The 26715-nt window shown below is 33.3% G+C and overlaps 4 protein-coding genes and 1 long non-coding RNA gene across 9 annotated transcripts; 2 read left to right on the top strand and 3 right to left on the bottom strand.

The window, feature by feature from the left end:
- Positions 1–521: 521 nt before the first annotated feature.
- Positions 522–6555, bottom strand: LOC25480746 (uncharacterized). 5 transcript variants are annotated; one of them, XR_005645158.1, is made up of 4 exons: positions 3461–6555; positions 2573–3007; positions 1684–2119; positions 522–861 (listed from the first exon to the last, which is right to left on the bottom strand). It is a non-coding gene; the product is annotated as an uncharacterized lncRNA (long non-coding RNA). The 5 variants fall into 5 exon arrangements; XR_005645159.1 differs by having other exon boundaries at positions 1684–3007; positions 3461–3896; positions 4350–6555; XR_005645161.1 differs by having other exon boundaries at positions 1684–3007; positions 3461–4785; positions 5239–6555.
- Positions 6556–7641: 1086 nt separating this feature from the next.
- LOC25489168 (bifunctional bis(5'-adenosyl)-triphosphatase/adenylylsulfatase FHIT) lies at positions 7642–10001 on the bottom strand. The gene is made up of 5 exons (XM_024778511.2): positions 9884–10001; positions 9675–9785; positions 9183–9329; positions 8947–9036; positions 7642–8209 (listed from the first exon to the last, which is right to left on the bottom strand). Exons 2-5 carry the CDS (start codon positions 9783–9785, stop codon positions 8090–8092), a joined length of 468 nt encoding a protein of 155 aa, XP_024634279.1. The 5' UTR covers positions 9884–10001; the 3' UTR covers positions 7642–8089.
- An 875-nt stretch (positions 10002–10876) lies between these two features.
- Positions 10877–13585, bottom strand: LOC25489167 (bifunctional bis(5'-adenosyl)-triphosphatase/adenylylsulfatase FHIT). The gene is made up of 5 exons (XM_024777999.2): positions 13421–13585; positions 13241–13351; positions 12250–12396; positions 11374–11472; positions 10877–11276 (listed from the first exon to the last, which is right to left on the bottom strand). Exons 1-5 carry the CDS (start codon positions 13523–13525, stop codon positions 11160–11162), a joined length of 579 nt encoding a protein of 192 aa, XP_024633767.1. The 5' UTR covers positions 13526–13585; the 3' UTR covers positions 10877–11159.
- A 1175-nt stretch (positions 13586–14760) lies between these two features.
- LOC25489166 (50S ribosomal protein L17, chloroplastic) lies at positions 14761–16762 on the top strand. Its single transcript, XM_013605046.3, has 2 exons — positions 14761–15049; positions 16135–16762. Exons 1-2 carry the CDS (start codon positions 14815–14817, stop codon positions 16542–16544), a joined length of 645 nt encoding a protein of 214 aa, XP_013460500.1. The 5' UTR covers positions 14761–14814; the 3' UTR covers positions 16545–16762.
- Positions 16763–17919: 1157 nt separating this feature from the next.
- On the top strand, positions 17920–20508 carry LOC25489165 (uncharacterized). Its single transcript, XM_013605045.3, has 3 exons — positions 17920–18333; positions 18888–19120; positions 20041–20508. The coding sequence occupies exons 1-3, from the start codon at positions 18109–18111 to the stop codon at positions 20231–20233; spliced, it is 651 nt and encodes a 216-aa protein (XP_013460499.1). The 5' UTR covers positions 17920–18108; the 3' UTR covers positions 20234–20508.
- Positions 20509–26715: the final 6207 nt, after the last annotated feature.

The raw sequence follows: 26715 nt of genomic DNA, 5'->3' as shown, positions 1-26715 counted from the left end.
TGAAACGGATGGAGTAATAGTTTCTAGAATCATGGACAAGAAATTAACTATAGTTCTTGTACTCATAAATAAAGAGAAATAAAGAGAAATGATATTTGAACAACCATTTTATGATAACTTTATCTATTATGTTCACATTGTGGTTTTATTTTCTCTCTTTCAATTACTTTGATTTTTGTGTCAATATCTACTTTTCTTTGTTTATCTTTGGTTGTCCCGTTAGTTATTCCATAAATGATTTTTCAAATAACATGCCTCTAAACAAATCTGTTAAATTAAAAAAGGCCGACAAAATAAAAACTAAATTAAGATTTTCACATTTATTTTGTTTAAGAGGAGATTTTCACATTCATTGCAGTAGGTTATTATAATTTTTTTGTGACGTTCTAATTTCCATATCTTTTAAAAGAAAACAGAACACCTAAGGTTATCATAAAAATTACGAGGTAAAACAAATATAAATTGCAGTGTGAGAAAAATCTCAAGTGTAACAATATTGATATAAATTATAGGCTTACAAGTAACATAAAAACAATATTTCAACTTAATCATTAAAGATATTTTGACAGACGGTAATTAAGAGAGAAGAATATAATCTAGATAATATTACTTGCAGTCTTATTTCAATCAATTACCATCATATTATAGTACAAAGCCATAACTAAGAGTTTCATAAACTTTAGAAAGGAAAAACAAACGGTGTCAAAAATAAAACTAAATTATAGCACATGAGATAGCAAGGCATTTGTGTATTCTTGAGTTAAGGAAGACATACACAAACACCGATTTTACACCTTGGTATAATAAGTTCATGGCACAAATGTTGTGGACAATCAGAATTATCAAAACACCAATAAACCGCTGGAATGGAAAAGAGAATAAAAGAATGTTATTATAATATATATAATAAAATATTGTGTACGTACAAAGTAATTATGGAAATTTGTAAAGGATAAAAATGGCTTACCATCAACCTTCGTTACAACAAGAAATAGGGAAAAAAATATAATCATAACATAAATAAATTTAACAATTTCAACCATATTTTTCCCCTCTTTTTTTTCCAATAGATATGATTTTAATCAATTTATAAGTTATAAAGTTCATGTTTTCCTTACATCATTTAAATAGTTTTTTTAGAAAATATGGAGTTGTCAAAAATCATTTTCAAACTATAACCATTATTAATTGTCTCTTAAGTACATTAAAGTGTTGTGTTTGTCCCTTCAACATACATATTAAGGAGGTCACATGAAAACTTATCAATCATAAAAAATACATATTTTTTTATACCAAATTTTTCATTATTTCATAACATTTCATGATAACATGGTTATATCTACAATATATATTGGATTTCAAGTTCATCAATAAATCTCAAAAAGACCATAAAGAGTCATGATTGGTAATGATGCATGTTTAGATTGATGAAAAGGCATGTAGTAACAACCAAATTTCTAAACCTTATTAGAGAAGTTATTCCACTAGTTAATCCATTAGGTAATTTTCCAACATTAGAAAATAAACATTTTATTGTTATATATAGTCGGATAAAATATTTAATTTCAGGTGATGCAAAATATTTGAAGGATATGAAAACAGAAGAAAATATCATAAAATAATGGAGCATTTGAATGCGAGAGAAATAAACACAATAAGGGGCGAATTGCATTCTAATCGTACCCGATCAAAAGATGACTACCGATGCAATTTGATACGGTGGTTGAAGTCTCAATTGTTGATTGGAATGGCAGGAGGTGTACATGCATACACGCTCAAGTCAGGATTTGAGTCAGAATGGGGATTTATAGAGTAAGCAGATTCTAACCTTGGGGACTGCTAAGAGTCCCCTTTATATAGAGAGTGGGTGTTGCAGTGTCGTTGTCTGGCACACATGTGGCTTAAAGATTACAGATTTGAGGGAATCGTAACCGCCGAGCGAGTTTTACGGGAGCCATAATGAGAGATGTTACTGAACGTTTAAAAGAGTCACTGTTTGCTTCGAGCCCCCACCCCCCGGAGGAGGTGTGTTGCGAGTAATTTATCAAATGCAGGTTCTGGGATAGTTTGTATTGAGCCTATGTAAATGGGTCTTTGAGCATTTTCTCACTCCAGAAAACTTATCAATCATAAAAAATACATGAAAACTTATCAATCATAAAAAATACATATTTTTTTATACCAAATTTTTCATTATTTCATAACATTTCATGATAACATGGTTATATCTACAATATATATTGGATTTCAAGTTCATCAATAAATCTCAAAAAGACCATGAAGAGTCATGATTGGTAATGATGCATGTTTAGATTGATGAAAAGGCATGTAGTAACAACCAAATTTCTAAACCTTATTAGAGAAGTTATTCCACTAGTTAATCCATTAGGTAATTTTCCAACATTAGAAAATAAACATTTTATTGTTATATATAGTCGGATAAAATATTTAATTTCAGGTGATGCAAAATATTTGAAGGATATGAAAACAGAAGAAAATATCATAAAATAATGGAGCATTTGAATGCGAGAGAAATAAACACAATAAGGGGCGAATTGCATTCTAATCGTACCCGATCAAAAGATGACTACCGATGCAATTTGATACGGTGGTTGAAGTCTCAGTTGTTGATTGGAATGGCAGGAGGTGTACATGCATACACGCTCAAGTCAGGATTTGAGTCAGAATGGGGATTTATAGAGTAAGCAGATTCTAACCTTGGGGACTGCTAAGAGTCCCCTTTATATAGAGAGTGGGTGTTGCAGTGTCGTTGTCTGGCACACATGTGGCTTAAAGATTACAGATTTGAGGGAATCGTAACCGCCGAGCGAGTTTTACGGGAGCCATGATGAGAGATGTTACTGAACGTTTGAAAGAGTCACTGTTTGCTTCGAGCCCCCACCCCCGGAGGAGGTGTGTTGCGAGTAATTTATCAAATGCAGGTTCTGGGATAGTTTGTATTGAGCCTATGTAAATGGGTCTTTGAGCATTTTCTCACTCCAGAAAACTTATCAATCATAAAAAATACATGAAAACTTATCAATCATAAAAAATACATATTTTTTTATACCAAATTTTTCATTATTTCATAACATTTCATGATAACATGGTTATATCTACAATATATATTGGATTTCAAGTTCATCAATAAATCTCAAAAAGACCATGAAGAGTCATGATTGGTAATGATGCATGTTTAGATTGATGAAAAGGCATGTAGTAACAACCAAATTTCTAAACCTTATTAGAGAAGTTATTCCACTAGTTAATCCATTAGGTAATTTTCCAACATTAGAAAATAAACATTTTATTGTTATATATAGTCGGATAAAATATTTAATTTCAGGTGATGCAAAATATTTGAAGGATATGAAAACAGAAGAAAATATCATAAAATAATGGAGCATTTGAATGCGAGAGAAATAAACACAATAAGGGGCGAATTGCATTCTAATCGTACCCGATCAAAAGATGACTACCGATGCAATTTGATACGGTGGTTGAAGTCTCAGTTGTTGATTGGAATGGCAGGAGGTGTACATGCATACACGCTCAAGTCAGGATTTGAGTCAGAATGGGGATTTATAGAGTAAGCAGATTCTAACCTTGGGGACTGCTAAGAGTCCCCTTTATATAGAGAGTGGGTGTTGCAGTGTCGTTGTCTGGCACACATGTGGCTTAAAGATTACAGATTTGAGGGAATCGTAACCGCCGAGCGAGTTTTACGGGAGCCATGATGAGAGATGTTACTGAACGTTTGAAAGAGTCACTGTTTGCTTCGAGCCCCCACCCCCCGGAGGAGGTGTGTTGCGAGTAATTTATCAAATGCAGGTTCTGGGATAGTTTGTATTGGGCCTATGTAAATGGGTCTTTGAGCATTTTCTCACTCCAGAAAACTTATCAATCATAAAAAATACATGAAAACTTATCAATCATAAAAAATACATATTTTTTTATACCAAATTTTTCATTATTTCATAACATTTCATGATAACATGGTTATATCTACAATATATATTGGATTTCAAGTTCATCAATAAATCTCAAAAAGACCATGAAGAGTCATGATTGGTAATGATGCATGTTTAGATTGATGAAAAGGCATGTAGTAACAACCAAATTTCTAAACCTTATTAGAGAAGTTATTCCACTAGTTAATCCATTAGGTAATTTTCCAACATTAGAAAATAAACATTTTATTGTTATATATAGTCGGATAAAATATTTAATTTCAGGTGATGCAAAATATTTGAAGGATATGAAAACAGAAGAAAATATCATAAAATAATGGAGCATTTGAATGCGAGAGAAATAAACACAATAAGGGGCGAATTGCATTCTAATCGTACCCGATCAAAAGATGACTACCGATGCAATTTGATACGGTGGTTGAAGTCTCAGTTGTTGATTGGAATGGCAGGAGGTGTACATGCATACACGCTCAAGTCAGGATTTGAGTCAGAATGGGGATTTATAGAGTAAGCAGATTCTAACCTTGGGGACTGCTAAGAGTCCCCTTTATATAGAGAGTGGGTGTTGCAGTGTCGTTGTCTGGCACACATGTGGCTTAAAGATTACAGATTTGAGGGAATCGTAACCGCCGAGCGAGTTTTACGGGAGCCATGATGAGAGATGTTACTGAACGTTTGAAAGAGTCACTGTTTGCTTCGAGCCCCCACCCCCCGGAGGAGGTGTGTTGCGAGTAATTTATCAAATGCAGGTTCTGGGATAGTTTGTATTGGGCCTATGTAAATGGGTCTTTGAGCATTTTCTCACTCCAGAAAACTTATCAATCATAAAAAATACATGAAAACTTATCAATCATAAAAAATACATATTTTTTTATACCAAATTTTTCATTATTTCATAACATTTCATGATAACATGGTTATATCTACAATATATATTGGATTTCAAGTTCATCAATAAATCTCAAAAAGACCATGAAGAGTCATGATTGGTAATGATGCATGTTTAGATTGATGAAAAGGCATGTAGTAACAACCAAATTTCTAAACCTTATTAGAGAAGTTATTCCACTAGTTAATCCATTAGGTAATTTTCCAACATTAGAAAATAAACATTTTATTGTTATATATAGTCGGATAAAATATTTAATTTCAGGTGATGCAAAATATTTGAAGGATATGAAAACAGAAGAAAATATCATAAAATAATGGAGCATTTGAATGCGAGAGAAATAAACACAATAAGGGGCGAATTGCATTCTAATCGTACCCGATCAAAAGATGACTACCGATGCAATTTGATACGGTGGTTGAAGTCTCAGTTGTTGATTGGAATGGCAGGAGGTGTACATGCATACACGCTCAAGTCAGGATTTGAGTCAGAATGGGGATTTATAGAGTAAGCAGATTCTAACCTTGGGGACTGCTAAGAGTCCCCTTTATATAGAGAGTGGGTGTTGCAGTGTCGTTGTCTGGCACACATGTGGCTTAAAGATTACAGATTTGAGAGAATCGTAACCGCCGAGCGAGTTTTACGGGAGCCATGATGAGAGATGTTACTGAACGTTTGAAAGAGTCACTGTTTGCTTCGAGCCCCCACCCCCCGGAGGAGGTGTGTTGCGAGTAATTTATCAAATGCAGGTTCTGGGATAGTTTGTATTGGGCCTATGTAAATGGGTCTTTGAGCATTTTCTCACTCCAGAAAACTTATCAATCATAAAAAATACATGAAAACTTATCAATCATAAAAAATACATATTTTTTTATACCAAATTTTTCATTATTTCATAACATTTCATGATAACATGGTTATATCTACAATATATATTGGATTTCAAGTTCATCAATAAATCTCAAAAAGACCATGAAGAGTCATGATTGGTAATGATGCATGTTTAGATTGATGAAAAGGCATGTAGTAACAACCAAATTTCTAAACCTTATTAGAGAAGTTATTCCACTAGTTAATCCATTAGGTAATTTTCCAACATTAGAAAATAAACATTTTATTGTTATATATAGTCGGATAAAATATTTAATTTCAGGTGATGCAAAATATTTGAAGGATATGAAAACAGAAGAAAATATCATAAAATAATGGAGCATTTGAATGCGAGAGAAATAAACACAATAAGGGGCGAATTGCATTCTAATCGTACCCGATCAAAAGATGACTACCGATGCAATTTGATACGGTGGTTGAAGTCTCAGTTGTTGATTGGAATGGCAGGAGGTGTACATGCATACACGCTCAAGTCAGGATTTGAGTCAGAATGGGGATTTATAGAGTAAGCAGATTCTAACCTTGGGGACTGCTAAGAGTCCCCTTTATATAGAGAGTGGGTGTTGCAGTGTCGTTGTCTGGCACACATGTGGCTTAAAGATTACAGATTTGAGAGAATCGTAACCGCCGAGCGAGTTTTACGGGAGCCATGATGAGAGATGTTACTGAACGTTTGAAAGAGTCACTGTTTGCTTCGAGCCCCCACCCCCCGGAGGAGGTGTGTTGCGAGTAATTTATCAAATGCAGGTTCTGGGATAGTTTGTATTGGGCCTATGTAAATGGGTCTTTGAGCATTTTCTCACTCCAGAACAGTAGCCCCCCCCCCCCCCCCCCCCCCCCCCAAGCCGTTGCTCCTGATAAGATGACTTTGTAAGGTCGAGGGTATCGTTCGCTAGAAGTCTTAGAGGTGAAAACCCCTAGTGTTTTTTTTGCTTAAGTTCGCGAGGGACATGTTCACACCAGTGAGTCAGTGCTAGTAATGAAATTGTCTTGCTCTCTATGGAACGATGTTTTTCACAAGGGTATGCCACACAAATTCTACCATGGTCGTACCGGTCGTGTAAGTTGGCTTGCTTGTGGAACGATGTTGTTCTTATGTTTTTCACAAGGGTATGCCACACAAAAAAGTTTTTCAAAATTAAAGTTAAGAATATCTTATTTAAGATCAACAATGTGTCAACAAAGATTGCATGAATTTGTTTTATTGTCGATTGAAAAAGAGTTTCAAACGAAACCGATTACGATAATTTAATGAATGGTTGTGCATCCAAAAAAAGTTTGAAAAGTGAAATTTTAGATAACAATATTACTTTCGTAAAAAAATGATATTAATAATTTTTTTTCACAAACTAGTAATAAATTAAAATGCCACATTTTAGGTTTCGTCTTGAGCCTAATATGTGTTGGACCAGCCCTGTAAAACAGACCATAGTTTTGGAGGATAAGAAGAGAGGAGCCACACGGCGGCAGAGGGAAAAGAAAATTGCGGAGCAACATTATTTATGTTTTTTTTTCCGATGTCTAGGTAATTTTTCGTTTATTATGTTAAGTAGAGGATTTTTTTTTCTATAATTACTTGACCCATATACTTAGTTGAGTAACTTTGAATACAATTGAATTGTTTTGTTTTATTAGTTATTATTTATTCTTAATGATTTTTACGTGTTTACGAATGTTGATAAATCAATATAGGTCTTGAATGACTATTAATCTTAATTTTTAGGACTTGACCTAATAGTAATTGTTCAATCTGATTTCTTTTTTTGTCTTAGATGAAGTGGTAATTTATTGAAGTTAAACTTACACGCAACTGTGAGGTTCTGGGTTCAAACCGGATCACGACATCTGGCCTTGCAATTTCGACATTTGTCAGTTGAGTTAGGACTTCTAGACACAATACGAACTTTTTAAATATTATTATTTGACGACATTTTAGTACAATTGTTAAATCAACCATCTAAGATCAAACATACAAAAAAAAAAGTAAACTAAGGAACTAAAACTATATTTAAACCTGAATTAATTTGTGTCTCCTTGGGGGCAAGTTACATCCTAAGATGACTTTAAACATAACCTTATTTAGGATACTCAAACATGGTTCTTTCAAATTCAAGTTCTTCTCTGAGCTTATTGTCAATCTGGTTGTTTTATAGTCAGTTTCCATTATGAGGACACTTGACTACTTGAGATACAATTAACTAAGAAACTATCACTTCATGCTTTTGAACATACCCAACAACTACACTCTCATCTCTGATGTAGCCACTCAACTAGAATTCATTTTTCAAGGATTAAGATACTTACCTGAGTATCAAACACACTTTATATAGTAATAATATTATGAAATGACAAATTTTCTATACTCATTAGCCTCTTGTGCCATTTCTTCAAGACTCCTATCTTTCCTTTCTATGTCAACCACTACCTTCCGTTTCAATTCCTTCTCCTTTTCATTTATCTGACCATTCACAAACAAACAATAACATCAAATTATATACTATCTCTAATTAACATTATTTGCATCGCTCTAAGTTATTATTTTCCGATTTACTTGTATGATAAGGAAAATACACCAAGGGTCCGTTTGATGGTCAGGATAGGGAGACAGGATATGATACATTAATCATATCCTGCTTAAATCTTGTGTTTGATGCACCAAAGTGATATGATAAAATAAACCATTTTTCTATCTTATCCCAACTTTCCTTTGTAATTTCTATCCTGAGACTGGGTTAGAAGTTATCCTGATGGGATTAGAAGATCATTCCTTATTTATTATCTTGATATATTGCCATTTTTAAAATATTGTCATTTTTAAAATAATGATAGCATGCATTTTCTATTATAATTACTAACATGTCATTTTTACAATATTTAATTAATTATGAGAGCAATTTTTTCATTTAATTATAATGATATCTTATTTGTTATCATGTGCGCATCAAACATATGATAGGATTGATGTTTATCATGTCATTGTCATATCATATATCTATTCAACTTTATATCATATCTTGACTCTATCTTATCCTGACCATCAAACGAACCCTAATAGTTCATAAGAATGATTTAGTAGAATCGCGATTCTTCATTTATCATCTTTTATTAATCTATATGATGATCAACACGACAATTATTATAGGACTTAAAACATTATTTTTATTGAGAAAAGCCAAATTATTAAAACAAATATACCTCATCATTGTTTTCAAAATCACCATTTTTCCAATAAGGAAGAATATGGATATGAACATGAGGAACCGATTGTCCAGCTTGGGGTCCATCCTATAATTCAGAAAGATTGATTTGATTATGGTGAAAATTTGGTCATCACATTAAAAGCAAATACTTATATATGCTCACATAACTATATTCAATTTAAAAGAGAAAGTATATAACACATGGGGTAAATTCTTTTCCAAATGTCTTACTTGGATAGCAAGTCTAAGTGATGATGCATTATGGTAGCTCTCAAGTTGTCTACCAAGTTTATGTGCTATGCGCCATAACTCAATGTTCTCATCATCAGTAAGATCAGCAACACGCTTCACTTCGCGCTTCGGACAGATTAGAACATGTAGCTATACTGTTAAATCAACCCAATTCAGCTTCACAATCATATTTGCAACCTTAATTTTAAGGTTTAAGAATTTCTATAGCCTTTTTTTTAATTGCTGGATATATTTTATTTCTTTTCTAAATATATCTGTTACTAATTTTTCTATACAAATCATTTACTATACTAATTGTTTTTTACTATACTAAATTTTCATAATATATGTTAAAAGTGTCAAAGAGACTTATAAAAATGGAGCAATTGATGTCCTATTAAAAAGGATATGACCTGCAAAAGATAAGAAGGTGATTAACAAAAGATATTAAAGCATGAAGACTAGAGGAGTAAGATGAGAGGTGAGCAAGATACCAGGCACAGCAGGACGCAGGTTGACAAAGGCAAAAGAAAGATCAGTTGTATGAAACACTGAGCTATGGTGGATCTTGTAAGGTCCAAAGTCATAGTATTCAACAGCCATCTATATTTTAGACCCCAATAAAAGTAACATTAATCTCATATTTGGATACAGAAAATACAAAGTTAACATTTGATGATTATGGTTAGTTGTTTATTTACCTTGATGGAGTGAGCAGTAGAGAAGGTAATCCTTCTTTGAAGAGTATGTACAAGAACAAAAAAAAATAGCTAGATGCTTTACTATTTGAATTTTGCTTTGGGACTCAAGAAATTTTATGTCCTTCTTGTTTGACCATTTATTTATTTATTTTTTATTAAGTAACTTTTTACTTACTCCATGACCATTTGTCCTGTCTTATGAATGAGATAACTACAAATTAAGAAGTCTTTGTAAAAGTATTTAAAAACGTGTCAATAATTATATGAATAGTTAATTAGGTCAACATTCAACAATTGCTTATAGTCCTCTTATTATAATTAGAATTAGATACCAAACCTTAAACCCTCTTTTAAGGTTTGTAACAACACATAACTCTTATTATAATTAGAATTAGATACCAAACCTTAAACCCTCTTTTAAGGTTTGTAACAACACATAAGCTTATATAAGAATCAAACACATGATCAACGTAGTGTGACATTAATGGTAGTAGATACTTGAATCCTAACAATACATAAGCTTATATAAGAATCAAACGCATGAACAACGTAGTGTGGCACAAGTGATAGATACTTGAATCCCTTAATCATTTGGTCTGGGGTTCAGATTCATAGCCAACGCAGCGAATGTGATTTCATTTAAACAGTTCTGTTTTTTCAGATTATTATTAGTTTTTGTGTCTATAGTGAAAAACCTGTATGTGTTAGTGCTTCATATACTATCACATTTTATTTTAGAATCCATCCAAGAAAAATGATTATTTTTTGGGGTTGTTACATTCCACCAAAAATAACTTTCAAAAAACTAAGAACTAATCCTACAGAAATATTATGAAAATGAGAGATTGTACTCTCTGTAATGGAAGACACTTGACTTTTCATAGTCAATTGCAGACAGAATATTAAGCAGGCATTTATATGTAAATTCAGCAACTAAAGGCATAAGGAATGTGATTTTATAATTCACCAATGCTACTAGGAAAAGTTAAGGGCTAAAATTAAAAAGAGAGTAAGTGCTCTTAATTTGAGTCAAACTCCGAACCAGATTGTTACTCTGCCTTGAAATTAAAATGCAGCATGTAACTGTAAAACTTAGGAAGGTCCACAGATGATTACTATTCCTATGGCTTGTATGGTCAAGAGTACAATTCAAAGTTCTAAAGTAAAGGAATTAATTTTTGTGGCCACAAGGAAGTGCAGTTAAATTGTCTATACTGAGAAAATCAGAAGTTTGCATCAAGCAGACAGAATTCTATTTCTATTGCTATCTAAAATGTTACAAGAAAAGTTTTCTGTATTCCTCTGCCTCTTGTGACATCTCTTCAAGGCTCCTATCTTTCCTCTCCTTGTCCAAATCAAGTTTTTCCTTCAATTCCTTTTCCTTCTCATCCATCTGAATCAAAATTTCATACCGCGAATAAAGAACAAATAATAAAATAAACACGAGACTACTGTCAACAACATGACCTTGAGAAAAACTTCTATCTTACTGCATCATATATCTCGTCATTGTTCTTGAAATCGCCTCCTTTCCTCGGGACAACATGAATGTGAACATGAGGTACAGTCTGTCCTGCTTGGGGCCCATCCTAAAGTATAGAAAGATAATTTTGTTATTCTCCTGATACACAAGTAGCTTACCATGCAGACACTGGCATAGTCAAGTAGGGAATGAATGCTTACCGTTTCCTTTTATAATAAAAAATTGCTCAACATTAAATCAAAGAGACCACAAATACATCAAAATTAACAGATTAATAGATCAGCAAAGCTAGGAGATTATAAAATAGAAACAAAACCAAACCTGGCCTAACTCTCGAAATTAACTTATGCCGAGTCCGCACAAGTCCTACTAACTAACTGGTATAAATACCAGTGCAGTTACTGTTTGTAACTAACTTTCTCATTTCAATCATAATACAAAGATCATTGAATCTACTTTCCCTCTCTTTCTCTCGTTTCCTATCATGATTACAGTGAGTTTCTCTGTTTCTATTAAAAATTTCACCTAAATTTGATTGCAAATTACAAAAAATTAGAAAATTGTAACTTGTACATAATTGTCCAAAGAAAAAGGACAATTGTTCAAAGACAAATGAAAAGTATACTGCGTCAAGAAAGTTAAGCTTTTGCTTATATCATATATCATGAACCTTATTAAGTTTACGGAAAGAGGGAGGAAAATAATTGCAAAACAATTACATATATCATGGACCTTTGTAGAAAAGAATTGAAACAAAAACTAATCAGTCTGACATCTCGGTACTAAAGACATGATTGCAAAGGCCGTTATGTAGCACAAAGTGCAATACAAATATTACTGAACAAAAAATATGAACAATTAAATTAGTCTCCAAATTTCTTACTTGGATAGCCAAAGTGAGTGATGAAGCCTTATGGTAGCTCTCAAGCTGCCTGCCAACTTTTTGTGCAGTGAGCCATAGATCAGAAGTCTCATCAGCAGTGAGATCAACAAAACGCTTAACTTCACGCTTTGGACAGATAAGAACATGTGAAAACTGTTAAGTCAAACGTTTCCGTACTCCTATGGATTCAAGCTTACAACTTTACATTGTGCAAAATAAAAATAAGCTCACGCTTAATCATTTCAAGGCTCTTTAGCACTTAACTGTGAACATAAATCAAATATACATATTGGATAACAAATGTAGCTGTAATTCCAACATCTTCAAACCAACATATGCAAGACACAAACAGTATATCAAACAACCAACTACGTATATATCCTATAAAGTATCAACAGCTGAATGCATTCTACTAATGACCACTATGAAACCATAAATCAAAATAAAGTCGATAATATAAAGAAGCTTCATAAGAAGAATTGCTAATACCATGTTTGGGAGCCCAATTGCAAGCTCTTAATCAAGCTTGATTGAGGCATGTGTAGTTTTGTGTGAGAAAAATTATGAGAAAACTGTATTGAGAAAAATTACATTAAACTTATACTAGTAGAGCCGGAAAACAATGTTGAATTTCCTGAACATTATATGCGCAAGTTACTATTTTTCGAACCAAAACGGCGACCAAGAATGAAATTCACCAGAAAGAAAGTTTTCATTCAGTCTTAAACTATATAAACTACATCAACCATACCACCCCACCAGTGTATTATTGAAATCCATATAAAAGGATATGACCTGCAAAGAGACAAAAACAAATGAATTGTCAAAATGGGTATTTTTTAATCTCATAAAAGACAACTATTTCATAAACAATACAGTAAAAAGACACATTTTTTTTTTTATTGTTGTGGAGTAGATACCCAAACCTAGTTAACTTTGTTTGAGTAAATCAATGAATAAACAGAAGAAAAATAACAAGTTGGGCATTATTACCAGGGAGAAGAGGACGGAGGTTAACCATAGCATAAGAGAGATCGGTGGAGTAGAAGACTTCATTGTGGTGTATCTTGTAAGGTCCAAAAGTGTAGTCTTGTGAAGCCATCTGCATAAAGAGAGAAGGAAAGTGAAGAAGTGGGTAAGAGAGAGAAAGTGAGAACAATTTGATACTGACCTTGATGAAGGAGGAGGAGGAGCAGATTGATCGGATTCGGAGTGGTGTTGTTGAAGAATGTCGAAGAAACAAATGGGGGATTTGCACAATGGAGGACAACAACATTTGTACTTTCACAAACTCACAAATTTCTTCTCCTTTCAATTTACTCCTTTGCCAATTTTTACTTTATATTTTTAAAAAATCAAACCATCTCTGTAAACCCTGCATGTCAATTGAGTTATGCTTACGACGTCGTTTATGACAATTTTTTAATAATAAATGTTAGTTATTAGTTGTTTAATTAATATTTGTTGTTTTTTTGTTAGGTTTTGAACCCACACTTTCAATTCCTCCATCCTACTCATATTTTGTTTAGATTAAGTATGGATAGTGAAGAAATTAAGGTTCCAACTTCAACTATTAATATTATAATATTTTGTCAACTAAGCTAATTGTTATATGTACAAATAAAATATGATGAATAGTGACATTGGTAAAAACAATTTGATTGAGTTGGGTAACAATTTTCATATAAAACATCCAAACCAACTTGTTTTTCGCATCACATTTTAGTCACTATCAAAGATAAAACTTAGGCTAAAATATGGTTTTGGTCCCTACAAATATGCTTCGTTTTGGTTTTAGTCCCTGCAAAAAAAATTTGTTGTTTTTAGTCCCTGCAAATATGTCTCATTTTGGTTTTGGTCCCTAGGGACTATTTCCAAAAACAAAATATTTTGCAGGGACCAAAAACAACAATTTTTTTTTACAAGGACTAAAACCAAAACAAGACATATTTGCAAGGACCAAAACCATATTTTAGCCTAAAACTTAATTAGGTAACCAACTCAAGCTAATGATGAGTGGATTGAGTTGAGTTTGTTCAAGGAACTATTAGACATTAAATTTTGAAAAAAAGTTTAAAAAATATATATAATTATATTACATTCAGACTAAATTTTATTATTTAAAAATTTAAACACATAGAAACACTTCAAAATTAACGCATAAAGTGTATGCACAAATTTAGTAACATTTTGTTAAGACTTCAATTTATTACAGTATGATTTTTATAAGGGAAATGTTAACTTGTGCCCTTAGGGCACATGTTAAGAATTCCACTAATAAAAATTATATATTGGAAATTGTGTTAATTTATTATTCAAAATGTTAATTAAAATTTAACATGAGCCACTGAAGCGAGAATAATTTTTTTTTAAAAGAACTAAAGAAAAAAATATTATAGAATGGTAGGGGTGTGTAGAGTAATGAGGGATTGTGAATAGTAAGAAAAAACTATTTCGTTGGGAAAAGCCCAGTCTAAAATTGCCGCTATCTTTCTCTCTCCCCAATCTTTATCCTTTTATCCTGTAAAATTGAGAATTGAAGCACTGGTTGTGAAGCAATCAATAATGGCGAATGTAGCAGTTATGGCTACCACCAACAACAACCATCCCACCACCACCAGCAGATGGAATATGTCTTCTCTTCGCTCTTCCTTACCTTCAATTCCTCCTACTTCCGCTTCTTCATTGCGCTTCACTCGTTCTTCTCCAACAACACTCCGAATTTCTAGAGTCAAATCCCAATCCCTACTTCCCTCTTTCACTGGACTTCGTCCTCTCCCAATCTTCGCTCCTCCATCAGGTATACCTTCATTTCATTTCATTTCCGTTGCATTCATTGTGTTGCATTTTTTGAAATTCTATTATCCACTGTGTTAATCTATAAATATTGTTTACATTTTTTGTTTAATTACTCTGTATCACTGTTTGAAGAAACTTAAACTGATTACAACAGTTACTCCGACGAAGCATATGTGTTTTATAGATGACAATTACATTTATAGGCTTAGAGTATAAATATCACATTTTTACTAATTCTCTTCAGAATAGATTAAATAAACCAAAATCACTTCTCTATGTTGAGATCCCTTTTATTCCATCCAGATTTATTCATCTTTAAGATGTTACGAGGGTGTGTGTGTTGAAGTTCCGCATCTACTAGGTAGTACTTATCAAACTTGAAATAGTCATCACCTTAAAATCTAGTTTCGTCGACTTGAGGTTCAACCCAAATTTTAAGACTCTTCCCCGCGCACGTTTGGCTTCTCTAATTTTTCCTACAGTTTATAGGTATCGAAAAGCTTATTTAAACTACTTTTTGGAATTTTCATTCCATTCTTCGAAGTCCCCTCCTATTTCTCTTCTCTTAAGGCAGTCGAGGGAAGCGGGTTATGGGGTGGGCTGCTAAGGCCTGGGGAGCGAAATTGTGTCAAACATTGATACCGAGAAAGAGGTAAATGAATTTTCCTTTCCTCCCATTTGGAAGTGCGAGATAAGACAGCTTGATTCAAACACTGACTTACATCTTGACCAATCCCTTTTCTTCCACCGAAATCCAGTCCAATTATACCACTTCAATATTTTTCTCAAACCAAACATTAGGACGATCCTTGGTGAGAAGAACTTTCTGCAATGGAAATGGCAGATCGAATGTGTTCTCTGAGATGAGAAATTGCAAAATTTAGTTTTTTTTAATCCTCCCATACCTCTTTTGTTCTCTCCTTGCCTAGATCAAGTGGTAAATCGCACTGTAACATGTCTGCTGAGGTTGTTTCTTGTTTGTTGAATGTGAATGAAATCTGCTGAGGTTGTTTCTTTTGAAATCTGCTTTCCCATATTAACCATTATCTTTTGAAAATCAGTACTGATTTCACTTTATTTGAGCAGAATTTAGTGGATTTGATCACGGTTTCACCGTTATTGACAACGGCGGTCGAGTCTATGCTATGAGACATGGAAGGAAAGTGCCGAAACTCAACAGGCCCCCTGATCAGCGTAAGGCACTCATCCGTGGCCTAACGACACAGCTCCTTAAATATGGCCGCATCAAGACCACCAGGGCAAGAGCAAGTGCAATTAGGAAGTATGTTGATAAAATGATCACTCTTGCAAAAGATGGTTCACTTCATAAAAGAAGACAAGCCCTTGGCTTCATCTATGAGAAGCAGATTGTTCATGCTTTATTTGCGGAGGTTCAAGAACGTTACGGCGAAAGAAATGGTGGTTATACAAGAATTATAAGAACCCTACCAAGGCGGGGTGATAATGCACCCATGGCATACATTGAACTTGTGTAATTATTAGTGGCCGCCTTTATGCGATGCAATTATTAGCATTCAAGCTGCAATGTTGAGATTTGTAATGCTTCCAACTGTAACAATTGATTCTAAAGTTTTTCCCATGTTTAGTTGTATTTGTATTTGTCAGTTTGATTCTTTTTTGAGTTGTATGTATGGACAAACATCCATCTTTAATCTGCAAAATTTCATAGATTCACTTATCTGTTTTTGTTATACTACATGATATTCTCTGCTACCAAGAAGAACTCGGGCTTCTGCCTAATTTGTATGAGCTTAGCATAAAGGGTATATGCATAATGTGAAAAGTATATGAGTATAATACACATTCAAGGGGCTAGATGCAGTGGTGCCCAATTCTCTCGTTTAAATATCGAAAAGTACGAAACCTGGTTTAAGCTATCATATTGATATTATTGGAACTGACAATACATAACGAGGAATTCAAATGATAAACTAGAAAGTTGATTTGGATGATAATATGAGGTCGTGAAAGAGAGGATTGTCATGACTTTTGACTGAAGATTTACCTCATTGTACTATTTTGCATTTGTATAGGGGATTGAGAACTTCATCTTTAAGGTCAAATTGGTAAAATTTATTTTCAAAAGACAAATATAATAAAAAAACAATTACAATTTTCAAGGACCAAATTATATTTTATTAAGGTTCATAATTGATGTAAGTCTATTACATTAATAATTTATTTTAGTCTCACTAAATTAATCTTTGTTTAAAAAAATTAATCTTTTACTATAGTCCTTACTTGCTAAGCACGCACATCAAGACTTTTTTTCTTCGGTCTATTGTAGTCTTACACAGCTCAAATTAATTTATCTATATGCGCACAAAATTAAGACTAACAATGAATAATATGTAAGTATTTTTGTTAGTTTCTTCTAATGTTATTCATAAGAGTGTTTTTTTCAACAAAAAAAAATCATAAGAGTGTTTTTAGTAAATACAATTTAATTTTATCATAAAACTATATGTACTTGATAATTTTCAAATGTGTACAAGTGCAAGTACTTGATTCCCTTAAAAAAAAAGTGCAAGTACTTGATATTTTTAAAATGATTATAATCTTAAACAACAATTATGTAAATTAGTTCTTCCATCCATAATTCTAAGTTAATTTGAAAGGAAAAAGTGTCTCTTAATATAAGCTTTTATACAAATTATTAGTGTATTTATTTTTTTCCTCGAACATATCTTTTATTAATGTTATTAATTTATCTTGAAAGATAAAAAGATAAATTTAAACACATTAATATACAGATTTTTAGTTTAAAAACACATATGGATGAAGTAAATTAAATGAAGTTAAAATAAAGTAAGAATATAAGGTAGATTTAGATAACTAGATAAGGTTGTCCATGATATCCCCCGAATTGTCCCACTCTCTCTCTGCCAATTGCCATCTTTCTCCACTCTTTGCTGCTGTCATTCATAACTTCTTCTCCTCACTCTCACTCTCACTCTCACTCTCTCTACACATCTTCTTCAAAGTAACTGAAAAACCTTTGTGCGTTATCTTATCACAACAACAACAAGAATTAGCACGATGCTGGGCATGGGGACTCTAACTTTGAGTTCACCAACTACAATGGTAGCTCAAACGACTCTTACCTCTTCCAAAAAGCTCATCCTTTCTAACAGAACTCACTCTTTACCAATGAGTTTGGTCTCTCCCACAAACCAAAATTTCAAGAAACATAAACCTTTTATCACTGCTGTTTCTTCTGTTCAATCTGACAACGTTGGTTCTTCTGATGCTCCTGCCACCAAGGTTTCTTTTTCTCTTTACTAATCCCACGTTATGTTATTACTATCTCACTGTTTAGTTATTTTTTCTACTAAGTTGTTGATTTATATTTATGTTTGTTATCTTATAGTATGAATGAGGTTAGAATGGTATTTCACTGTATAGAAAAAGGTTATTATTGAATCATCAAAATTGCATGTGTAAACTTAGTCCCAAAATTGAAAGTCCTTGATCATATTGAGTCAGTTTGATCTTTAGAAGAATCCTACTTCAAATTCTGGCGAGAACTATTTTTGGTCAAACTTTACTTAACTTCTGGCCCAACTCTAGATTACTAGGGCCCGTTTCCCCGGAGAACAGGATGTGACATTGACTAATGTGATCCAGTATTTTCGATTTCAGAAATCGTTATAAAATTCCGTTCTTTTAAGTTTCGAATTGGAGAACTACTACAGTTTCATTTCAGGAACTGAATTGGTGATTCACTGGTTTTTGAGCTATGCAATTAACTGTTGTTCTTGATGATTTATAAGCATTGGATTCAAGTAGTACTTATTATTTTTTGTTTTGTTGCTCAGAGTGAGTTCACCAAATACTATTTCATTGTTGCAAATGCAAAATTTATGCTGGATGATGAGGAGCATTTCCAAGAACAACTATTTGAACGCCAACGCTACTATGGAGAGCGTAATAAAGAACAGGATTACTGGCTTGTCATTGAGCCTAAATTCTTGGATAGTTTTCCTGACTTTACCAAGAAACTGCGGAGGCCTGCTGTTGCTCTAGTGTCAACCAACGGTCCATGGATCACGTAAGAACATAAATCAATACTTCATTTTTCAGTGCGTGGAGTTTCTGTCATAAACTATGAGAAGTGGACAATTCATTTGGATTGGATGCTTATCAAAATACACTTAAGTCAGCATATCTCAATCATTGGATTAAAATCAGACGGTTTGTATTTGAAGTTTATATTTGAAATCAGATTTGGAAAAGTCTGAATATGACCGTTTGATCTTAAGCCAAAGACTGGGATGCGATCCAAATCATTTTGTTATTTGCCATATATTGGATTTGGGTTCCTCCTTTTAGAGTCCACTAATATCTTGTTACCCGCAACAAGAGTAAATTCAAACTTTTTAAAAATACTGGAAGACATTCTTAGAGTTGAATGTAGGTGCTCTTTACAAATCCCCAGTCACCTATAGTTAACCACCTAAGCTAAGCCTAATAGCTAAAACAGATGTCTTTTTTATGCTTGCATCAAGAGTTGGTCATTCGTGGGATTGGATTCCCTACAATTAAAAAATCTGAACCATCCGATCTTGATCGGACGGTTCACGACATAAAGATTGAGTTTGTTTTTTAGGTATGATATCTTGAGCTTAAAAACTGAGCAATTAAATCAGTCCCGATTTGCATGTCTGGCATGGATTCCTGACTGCAGGCAATCCAGAGTCTTCATTTTGTTTTTTGTTTTTACCCCTTAGAGGTGTCGGTTGCTAAAGATTGTAAAGTGTTTGCTCTACATTTTTTGCATCTCTACCTTTAGTGTCTAGATCCATCAGATAGCGATCCAACCTTTCAAATGGTATAATATGAAAAGAAATTGTAAGAAAGAAGGGTATGATCAATTAAACTTCTTTAATGCAAGCTGTCAACATATAATAAAATGGCAGCTTTTGATTTTTCAGACAAATTTTAACTCTGCCCTTGTGTGTGTTTTGGCAGATTCATGAAGTTGAGACTGGATCGAGTTTTATCAGGAAGTTTTGAAGCTGACAGCTTAGAAGAAGCATTAGCCTCCAATCCTACTAAACTGGAATTTGAGAAGCCTGCAAAATGGGTGGCACCCTATCCTAAATATGAATCTGGATGGTGGGAAACTTTCTTGCCCTCTGGACAGAAAGAGGTGAACTCTTGAGACTTTTTTTTTTTCCCATTCTGTTTCAGTAACCGGAATTTGTAGATCTATTTCTCCAACAATTTTTGTTAATGTAAAACTGTATGTAGTTTATGTCAGCTAAATTTGCTTTCAGTTTTGTAATTTTTGGAAGGCAGTATAATTATTTAAAGTTCAACTGTTGTCCTTAGGATCTAAGTTCTAGGTATTGTTTTTATGCCTCAAATGAGTGAAATATAGATATTGTTGTAAAATTGATGTTCTCTTTTGCTTGAAAGCTCCGACTGCGTGTTTGATATCGTGTCTTTTTAACAAACTAAATTTAAAGATGAGATATTTGGATTATATAAAGCTTGTGTAAAGGCTCGATAGTTGATGTGAATCTATCAAATGTACTAGTTTACACTTTTTATTGATTGGCATATAAAAAGGCTTTCTTTACAACAATATAAGCCTTGTCCTATCATATCATGCAATGCCCCTAAGAACTCTTGAACATGAATCAATGTATCTATAAAGACTTGGCTTTCCCAGTACAGATGTACATTGTAGTTCATTTTCTACATTCTTTCATCCTTTGTGATGAACACAGGTTTGAGGAAGAACTGTGTAGCAACATTTTTTGGTGCATGTCTTGTTTGCAGCGTAGGCAGAAAAACATAAAAAAAAAAAAAAAAAAAAATCACCATGAAGTACTAATTTGAATCGACACCATATAGACTTGTTTTACCTCTATTCTAGATCTCTATCTTGCAAGTGTCGGGACTTCCCAAAAAATTTCTTCATCAACTCTGCATATTGAATATTTAATTCAATCAGCGCCTTCTCAGAAATAATATCTACAATATCTTGATTCTTTTCATACACTGCTGGCACTGTCAGCATTATCACAGTCGCTACATCAACAGAGCAAAAGAGAAATAATATTAGTACTAACTAGAATTTCAGTAATATCTTAGTGTCGAATATGTCACTATCATGATAAATAGCTGCTTGGTTCCGGCTATTACCCGGATTCCCTATAGTTAAGGAATTAATCATACAGTTGCTGCAGATAAGTGATTAGTACCAATGAATCAAATCTTGATTCAGTGGTATTGATCTCTTCAGCACCTGTAGATTCCTTAACCGTGTAAAAACTGGATTATAATTTGACAGTATTATATGTAGCTGACCTATGTAGCATATAGTAGGAACACTGAACCAAATGCCAAGAAGTGAAACAACTCCTAATGTCCATGTAACCTGCAGATTATTTATTTGTCAGGTAAAACCAAATGATACTGTGACAAGATGACTAAGCAAAAAGCTTAAAAGGTTGCTGAAAGGCACCAAAAGAAACTTCTTGAAATCCCGTCCGGAAGCTAGGACTCGAAATGTTTTGAGTAGTTTGTTAATGTTTTTTGTCATTGAAATAGCAGTTTTAAAAACCATCCCTTCTGGTATGATGAATGCTGATGACTTAGGTCGAGATCTGTATTAAAAAGAAAATGTATAATTCATTCATTAAAAAGAGAAAAGCACTTAAGTAACTGAGTATAAAGTGAATTAAACTCACATGCCAATCAAGGACCTTAGATTGGTCCAGAGGAACAACATTGCCAATAGTATTAGGAGAGAGTCACAAATGATACTAAGCAGAGTGTATTCCATCATCTTAAATGCTAACCATATGACAGTTACACCAGCTAGAATGCTTGCTGTGATCCTCTTCTCTCTCCATAGTATTATATCAGCAGCTATAAGCAGACATAAATTTTATCACAACCAAAACAGAAAGAAAAAAATCTGTTCAATGTAAAATAATACTATAATTGCCAAGTAACTCCCTCAAATGTGGTTAACAGATTCACTTTACTTTGCAACAGTTCGATTAACAAATCGGGTTCTAAATAAAACGAATAAATAGATGCATAGGAACACAATGATCAATCATAGAGTTTGGCCAACTGTGCCTATGTTTCCGACAACATATTGATTATTGTTGTGCAGGGAGCTTTGCTCCTGTACCCCAACCCTTTTGGTTGAAACATATGGTTGTCGCTTTTGATACACAACACTCGTAGTGCTTTTAGCTCTATTCGCTTTGCTCGAGCGTTTGCCAACTTATTAGTAAATATGAATCCCACTTAACAACATCAATGAAACTTGCATTGTATGAAAAAATGAATGGAATGCACATGATTGCTAGCAAACACTTTACAACAATTTCTTTTCAAGAACAGTTGAAATTAAAGTCGACCTTACCATTTTAGTAATGAGCCACATCAAATAAGAAACGAGACTCAAATAAATTAGTGAGAATCATACGAATTTCAGCTAATAATAAAGAGTTTCAAAATGAGCTTTGTATCGGTGCTTCTCATGAAATGTAAAAGAAACACGCGAGCATACCTTTTCCGGAACCTAGAACAACATGAAGCGGCAGTTTTCGGGCAAAGAAGCGATTCTTGGCAACGGAGAATGCAAAGTAATTCTCAAACACAGTTTCAAATTCTGAGTCATCATCAGTAAGTTGTTCTTTGTTATTATGGAGAAAATCAGAGTCTGCAACATCCATGTATTCCTCATGATGAACCATTATTTATATCCTCCTTTTTCTTCTATTATACGTTAGATCACTCCCCGATGCTATAACTATTGTAAAATCTATATATTCAACAACATTTCAATAAAAAATGCATTAACAAAAGCAATGTTACAACAATATATATACGTTGCATAAAATCTTAATGATGAAAAATACGTACATTTGATTAATCAATGGAGAGTATATAACCTTTTTAGAGATTTCTCCTTTCTACAAGAGTTGAATCATTTGGAAATTGGTTTTCTGCCTCTCAGTAATAAGCTATGAATCTCAGGAGCCTACACAAAAAACCAGACCCCCCCCAAAATTCGGATGAAGGCAAACATAACTTTATCTTTTCTATATATTGATTTCTTTATTTTTTTAGTTTTTAATAATACATTTTCATTAAATTTAAATCAAACCATCATTTTATATTTTTTTGGTTTTTAATAATATATTTTCATTATTAGACGGTCACAATTTATGTGAATCTAACCTCTTTTGTTAAGACCCAATACAACTCCGATTGTGTCAAAAGTCAAAACGTTTATTAAATGAAAAATAAGTAATCAATAATATTGACACTTGGAAAATCCCCCCTTAAGTAAAACTTAAAATTTCTCACATAGGGAATAAATCTGTCTTAGGATGTAACAAACATGAATGGTTCTTTTATTGCTTATTTTGAAAATAAGGCCAAATGCAGGTGAATGTATGTATCTAGGAGAAAGGGAGAATTTGAAGTTGGACAAAATTAGAGCTATAAGCATCTTAAGTTCAAGCATGGCCAAGTTTTGTCCAAGACAAACTCTTGGGCCAACTCCAAATGGCATATATACGTGTGGATGAGTACAAGCACCAGCAGTTCCATTAGCAAATCTCTCTGGGTTGAATTTGTAGGCATCTTCTCCCCAAATATCAGGATTTGTATGCAAACTTAGTATCAATATCCAAAGGCCAGTGCCCTTTGGGACATCGATATTCCCGAATTTCATGTCCTCCTAAGTGTGTCTTGGCAATAAAGGTACAGGTGGATAAAGGCGCAACGATTCATGAATAAACATTATCACCTGCATTGAATGCCACAACAAACTTAGTTATCGTTCGTTTCTCAACAACTTGTTACCTACTTATAAAATCAAGAACCATTTTGAAAATTTAATCAAAATGAAAGTTGTCCTTACCAGCTTCATCTTTGAAATCATATCAAAATCTGGGATTCTACCGCTGCAAATTTCTAGTATCTCGGCACGAGCACGATCTAGCCAAGTTTGATTTGAGGCCAATAACATAAGACACCATGAAGCAACAACTGCAGTTGATTCAAAGCCTGCCAAGTATATATTCTTGCAGTTATCAATAATGAAACAAGAAAATTAACCAATTTTCTTCATGTTTCCAAACTGCCAAGTATATATTTTTGCAGTTATTCAAAAACTGCAAATCAAACTGGAGCTTCATAGCTAAAAATTAACTTTCTATGTAAACTCAAGTCAAAGGAGATTTAATTTGCTATGATAGGAATAAGTATATGGATCTGCTCAGCTAAAATAACAAGAAAAAGACAAAGATTTTAGTTTGATACTTCATTTATTCATATTTAATGCACGTTGATCCACCTATTGCGCAGCTAAATCTATATATTATTATTGGTTTTGGAAAAAATATATGCTTGGGATTTATATGACTCATGAAGGGTGAATTTAAATATTAGTGCATCACTTGTATCTTAGACAAATGCTCTCAATGCTCGGTTGTTGCAGAGGGTGAGGCCTATGCTATTTTCCTTTCCCTTTAAGACTGCTGAAAACTAGGGCTATAAACTCATGTCTGCTTAGCAATGTAATAGTGGATGCTAATATCTATACAATTATGAGACGAAGGTTGTTCAATAAGCCCTTCAAAATTGCCTATATTTTTAAAAAAAAAAAAGATCGAGAGTTACGACCTGATTGGTTGAGAAATTTGAGGGGCCCAGTTGAGCAACCATCTAATGAGATCGATAGACAATCTTTTGAAAAATGTCGCAAAATTATAGCCGATCATAGTCATTACAAGCTAGATTTTGTTAGGAGGCAAGTTGATTGGGTTTGTCATGGCAGCTTAGTTAGAGCATCAATATTAGTCTGGCCCCTATGTGTTTGTCTATGCCTATGAGTATTTCTTCTCTAATTCATGATGAAATGCAATATTCCTATTTTGCTTATGCCTTTTGATTTTATAATCGATCTAATAACTCCAAAATTTCCTTTTAATTCATTCAAACCAGTTTTTCCCCTCATCTAGAATTGACACATTGCAAATCTATTAGAAATTTTTTATTTATTTATTTATTTTATTATCAATAAACATATTGATTCATTTTAGTATTCAAATAACTATGAATTTGTAACGTTGAGGTCCAAATCATTGATAACGAGGATTGTTTAAAAAAAATGAAAAACCAAACTATTCAAAAAACCTAATGTATATAGAGAAAGAAGAATATATTGTCCAACAAAAAAATAAAGAAACATATATAAAGAAGAGTACAGGCCATAAACCAATCTATTACATGAATAGGTTAAAAAGAAAGAAAAAATATAAAAAAAGGTCCCAATTAAGGCAAAAATGAAAAACAGGGGCCACCACTTCCAGCCACTTTGGAAACATGAAAATAGGAAATTAGTGCAACAACATTATACAATTAGCATTGATGTTTTTGTACACTTAGGCAAGAAGATTATTATTAATTCTTAGGTTCATGAAATAGAGTACAATTGTAATAAAATATTTTAAGGATCGATTTGATGATCAAGATAGAATAGACAGGATGAAGACAGAATAGAACTGATCATATCATGTGTTTGATACGCATACGATACCAATCAGGAATGATACACACATGTCACAGACTCACAGTGCCCCTAAATTTTGTCAAAGGTTTATAGTTTTCTTACTACTAGCTGGACTCCATGGTCTGGCTTCAGTATGTATGTATCTTGGAGAGAGGGAGAAAGAGAAGTTAGACAAAATAAGAGCCAAGAGCATCTTAAGTTCAAGCATAGCCAAGCCAAGTGTTGTCCAAGACAAACTCTTGGACCAACTCCAAATGGCATATACACTTGTGGATGCTTACAAGCACCAGCAGTTCCATTAGCAAACTTATTATCAATATCCAAAGTTCAGTGCCCTTAGGGACATCAATATTCCCAAATTTCATGTCCTTGAAAACATTCCTTGACAATAAAGGTACAGCTGAATAAAGGCGCGAGGATTCATGAATAACCATTGTTAGCTGCATTTTATGCCACAATAAACAAGTTTAATTAGTTATTGTTTGTTTCATAGTATTTTGAAATTAGTTTATTCTCAGCCATAAGAATCAAAATGATGGACAGGATTTGCAGAATGACACAAAGTTAGTCTCTAAGACTGCTAATAATTCAAATATGTCCTCGACCTTGCAAATTGTCTTGCAGATTAGTCTTTTTCGAACGTAATTCGATAGATTGAAATTATTGTAGTAATGGACTAAATGTAGAAGACCAATTTAAATATGAAGGTAAGTTATAAAAGTAAGAGTTCAATTAGCAAAGCCGGGTTTTTTTTTTTAAAATATTAATAATTTTAGGGACTAACTTGTCACTACCTTACAGAATCAGGAGCCGTTTTGATGGTTTACTCGGAATGAAAGTTTTGGTTACTAGTTTGCATATCAGGACTGGGATTCTACCCGTGCAAAGTTTTAGCACCTCGGCACAAGCGCAATCAATTATGCGATGTCCCTACCAGCCGAGCTAAGCTCACAGGGACCAAAACATAATTAATCTATTGTGATGTGAGGGCAAATTAATTCATATTCATATGAAGACAAAAAGAACGAAGGACGTTTGGTTTTATAGTTGGTCAAATTACTGCAAAACTTCCATTTAGTTCATTCAAACCAGTG

This window comes from Medicago truncatula, chromosome 3 (assembly GCF_003473485.1).
Source record: "Medicago truncatula cultivar Jemalong A17 chromosome 3, MtrunA17r5.0-ANR, whole genome shotgun sequence".
NCBI classification, from domain to species: Eukaryota; Viridiplantae; Streptophyta; class Magnoliopsida; order Fabales; family Fabaceae; genus Medicago; species Medicago truncatula.
Note: the sequence above shows the minus strand (reverse complement) of the source record. Positions and strands in the feature narration are given on the sequence as shown.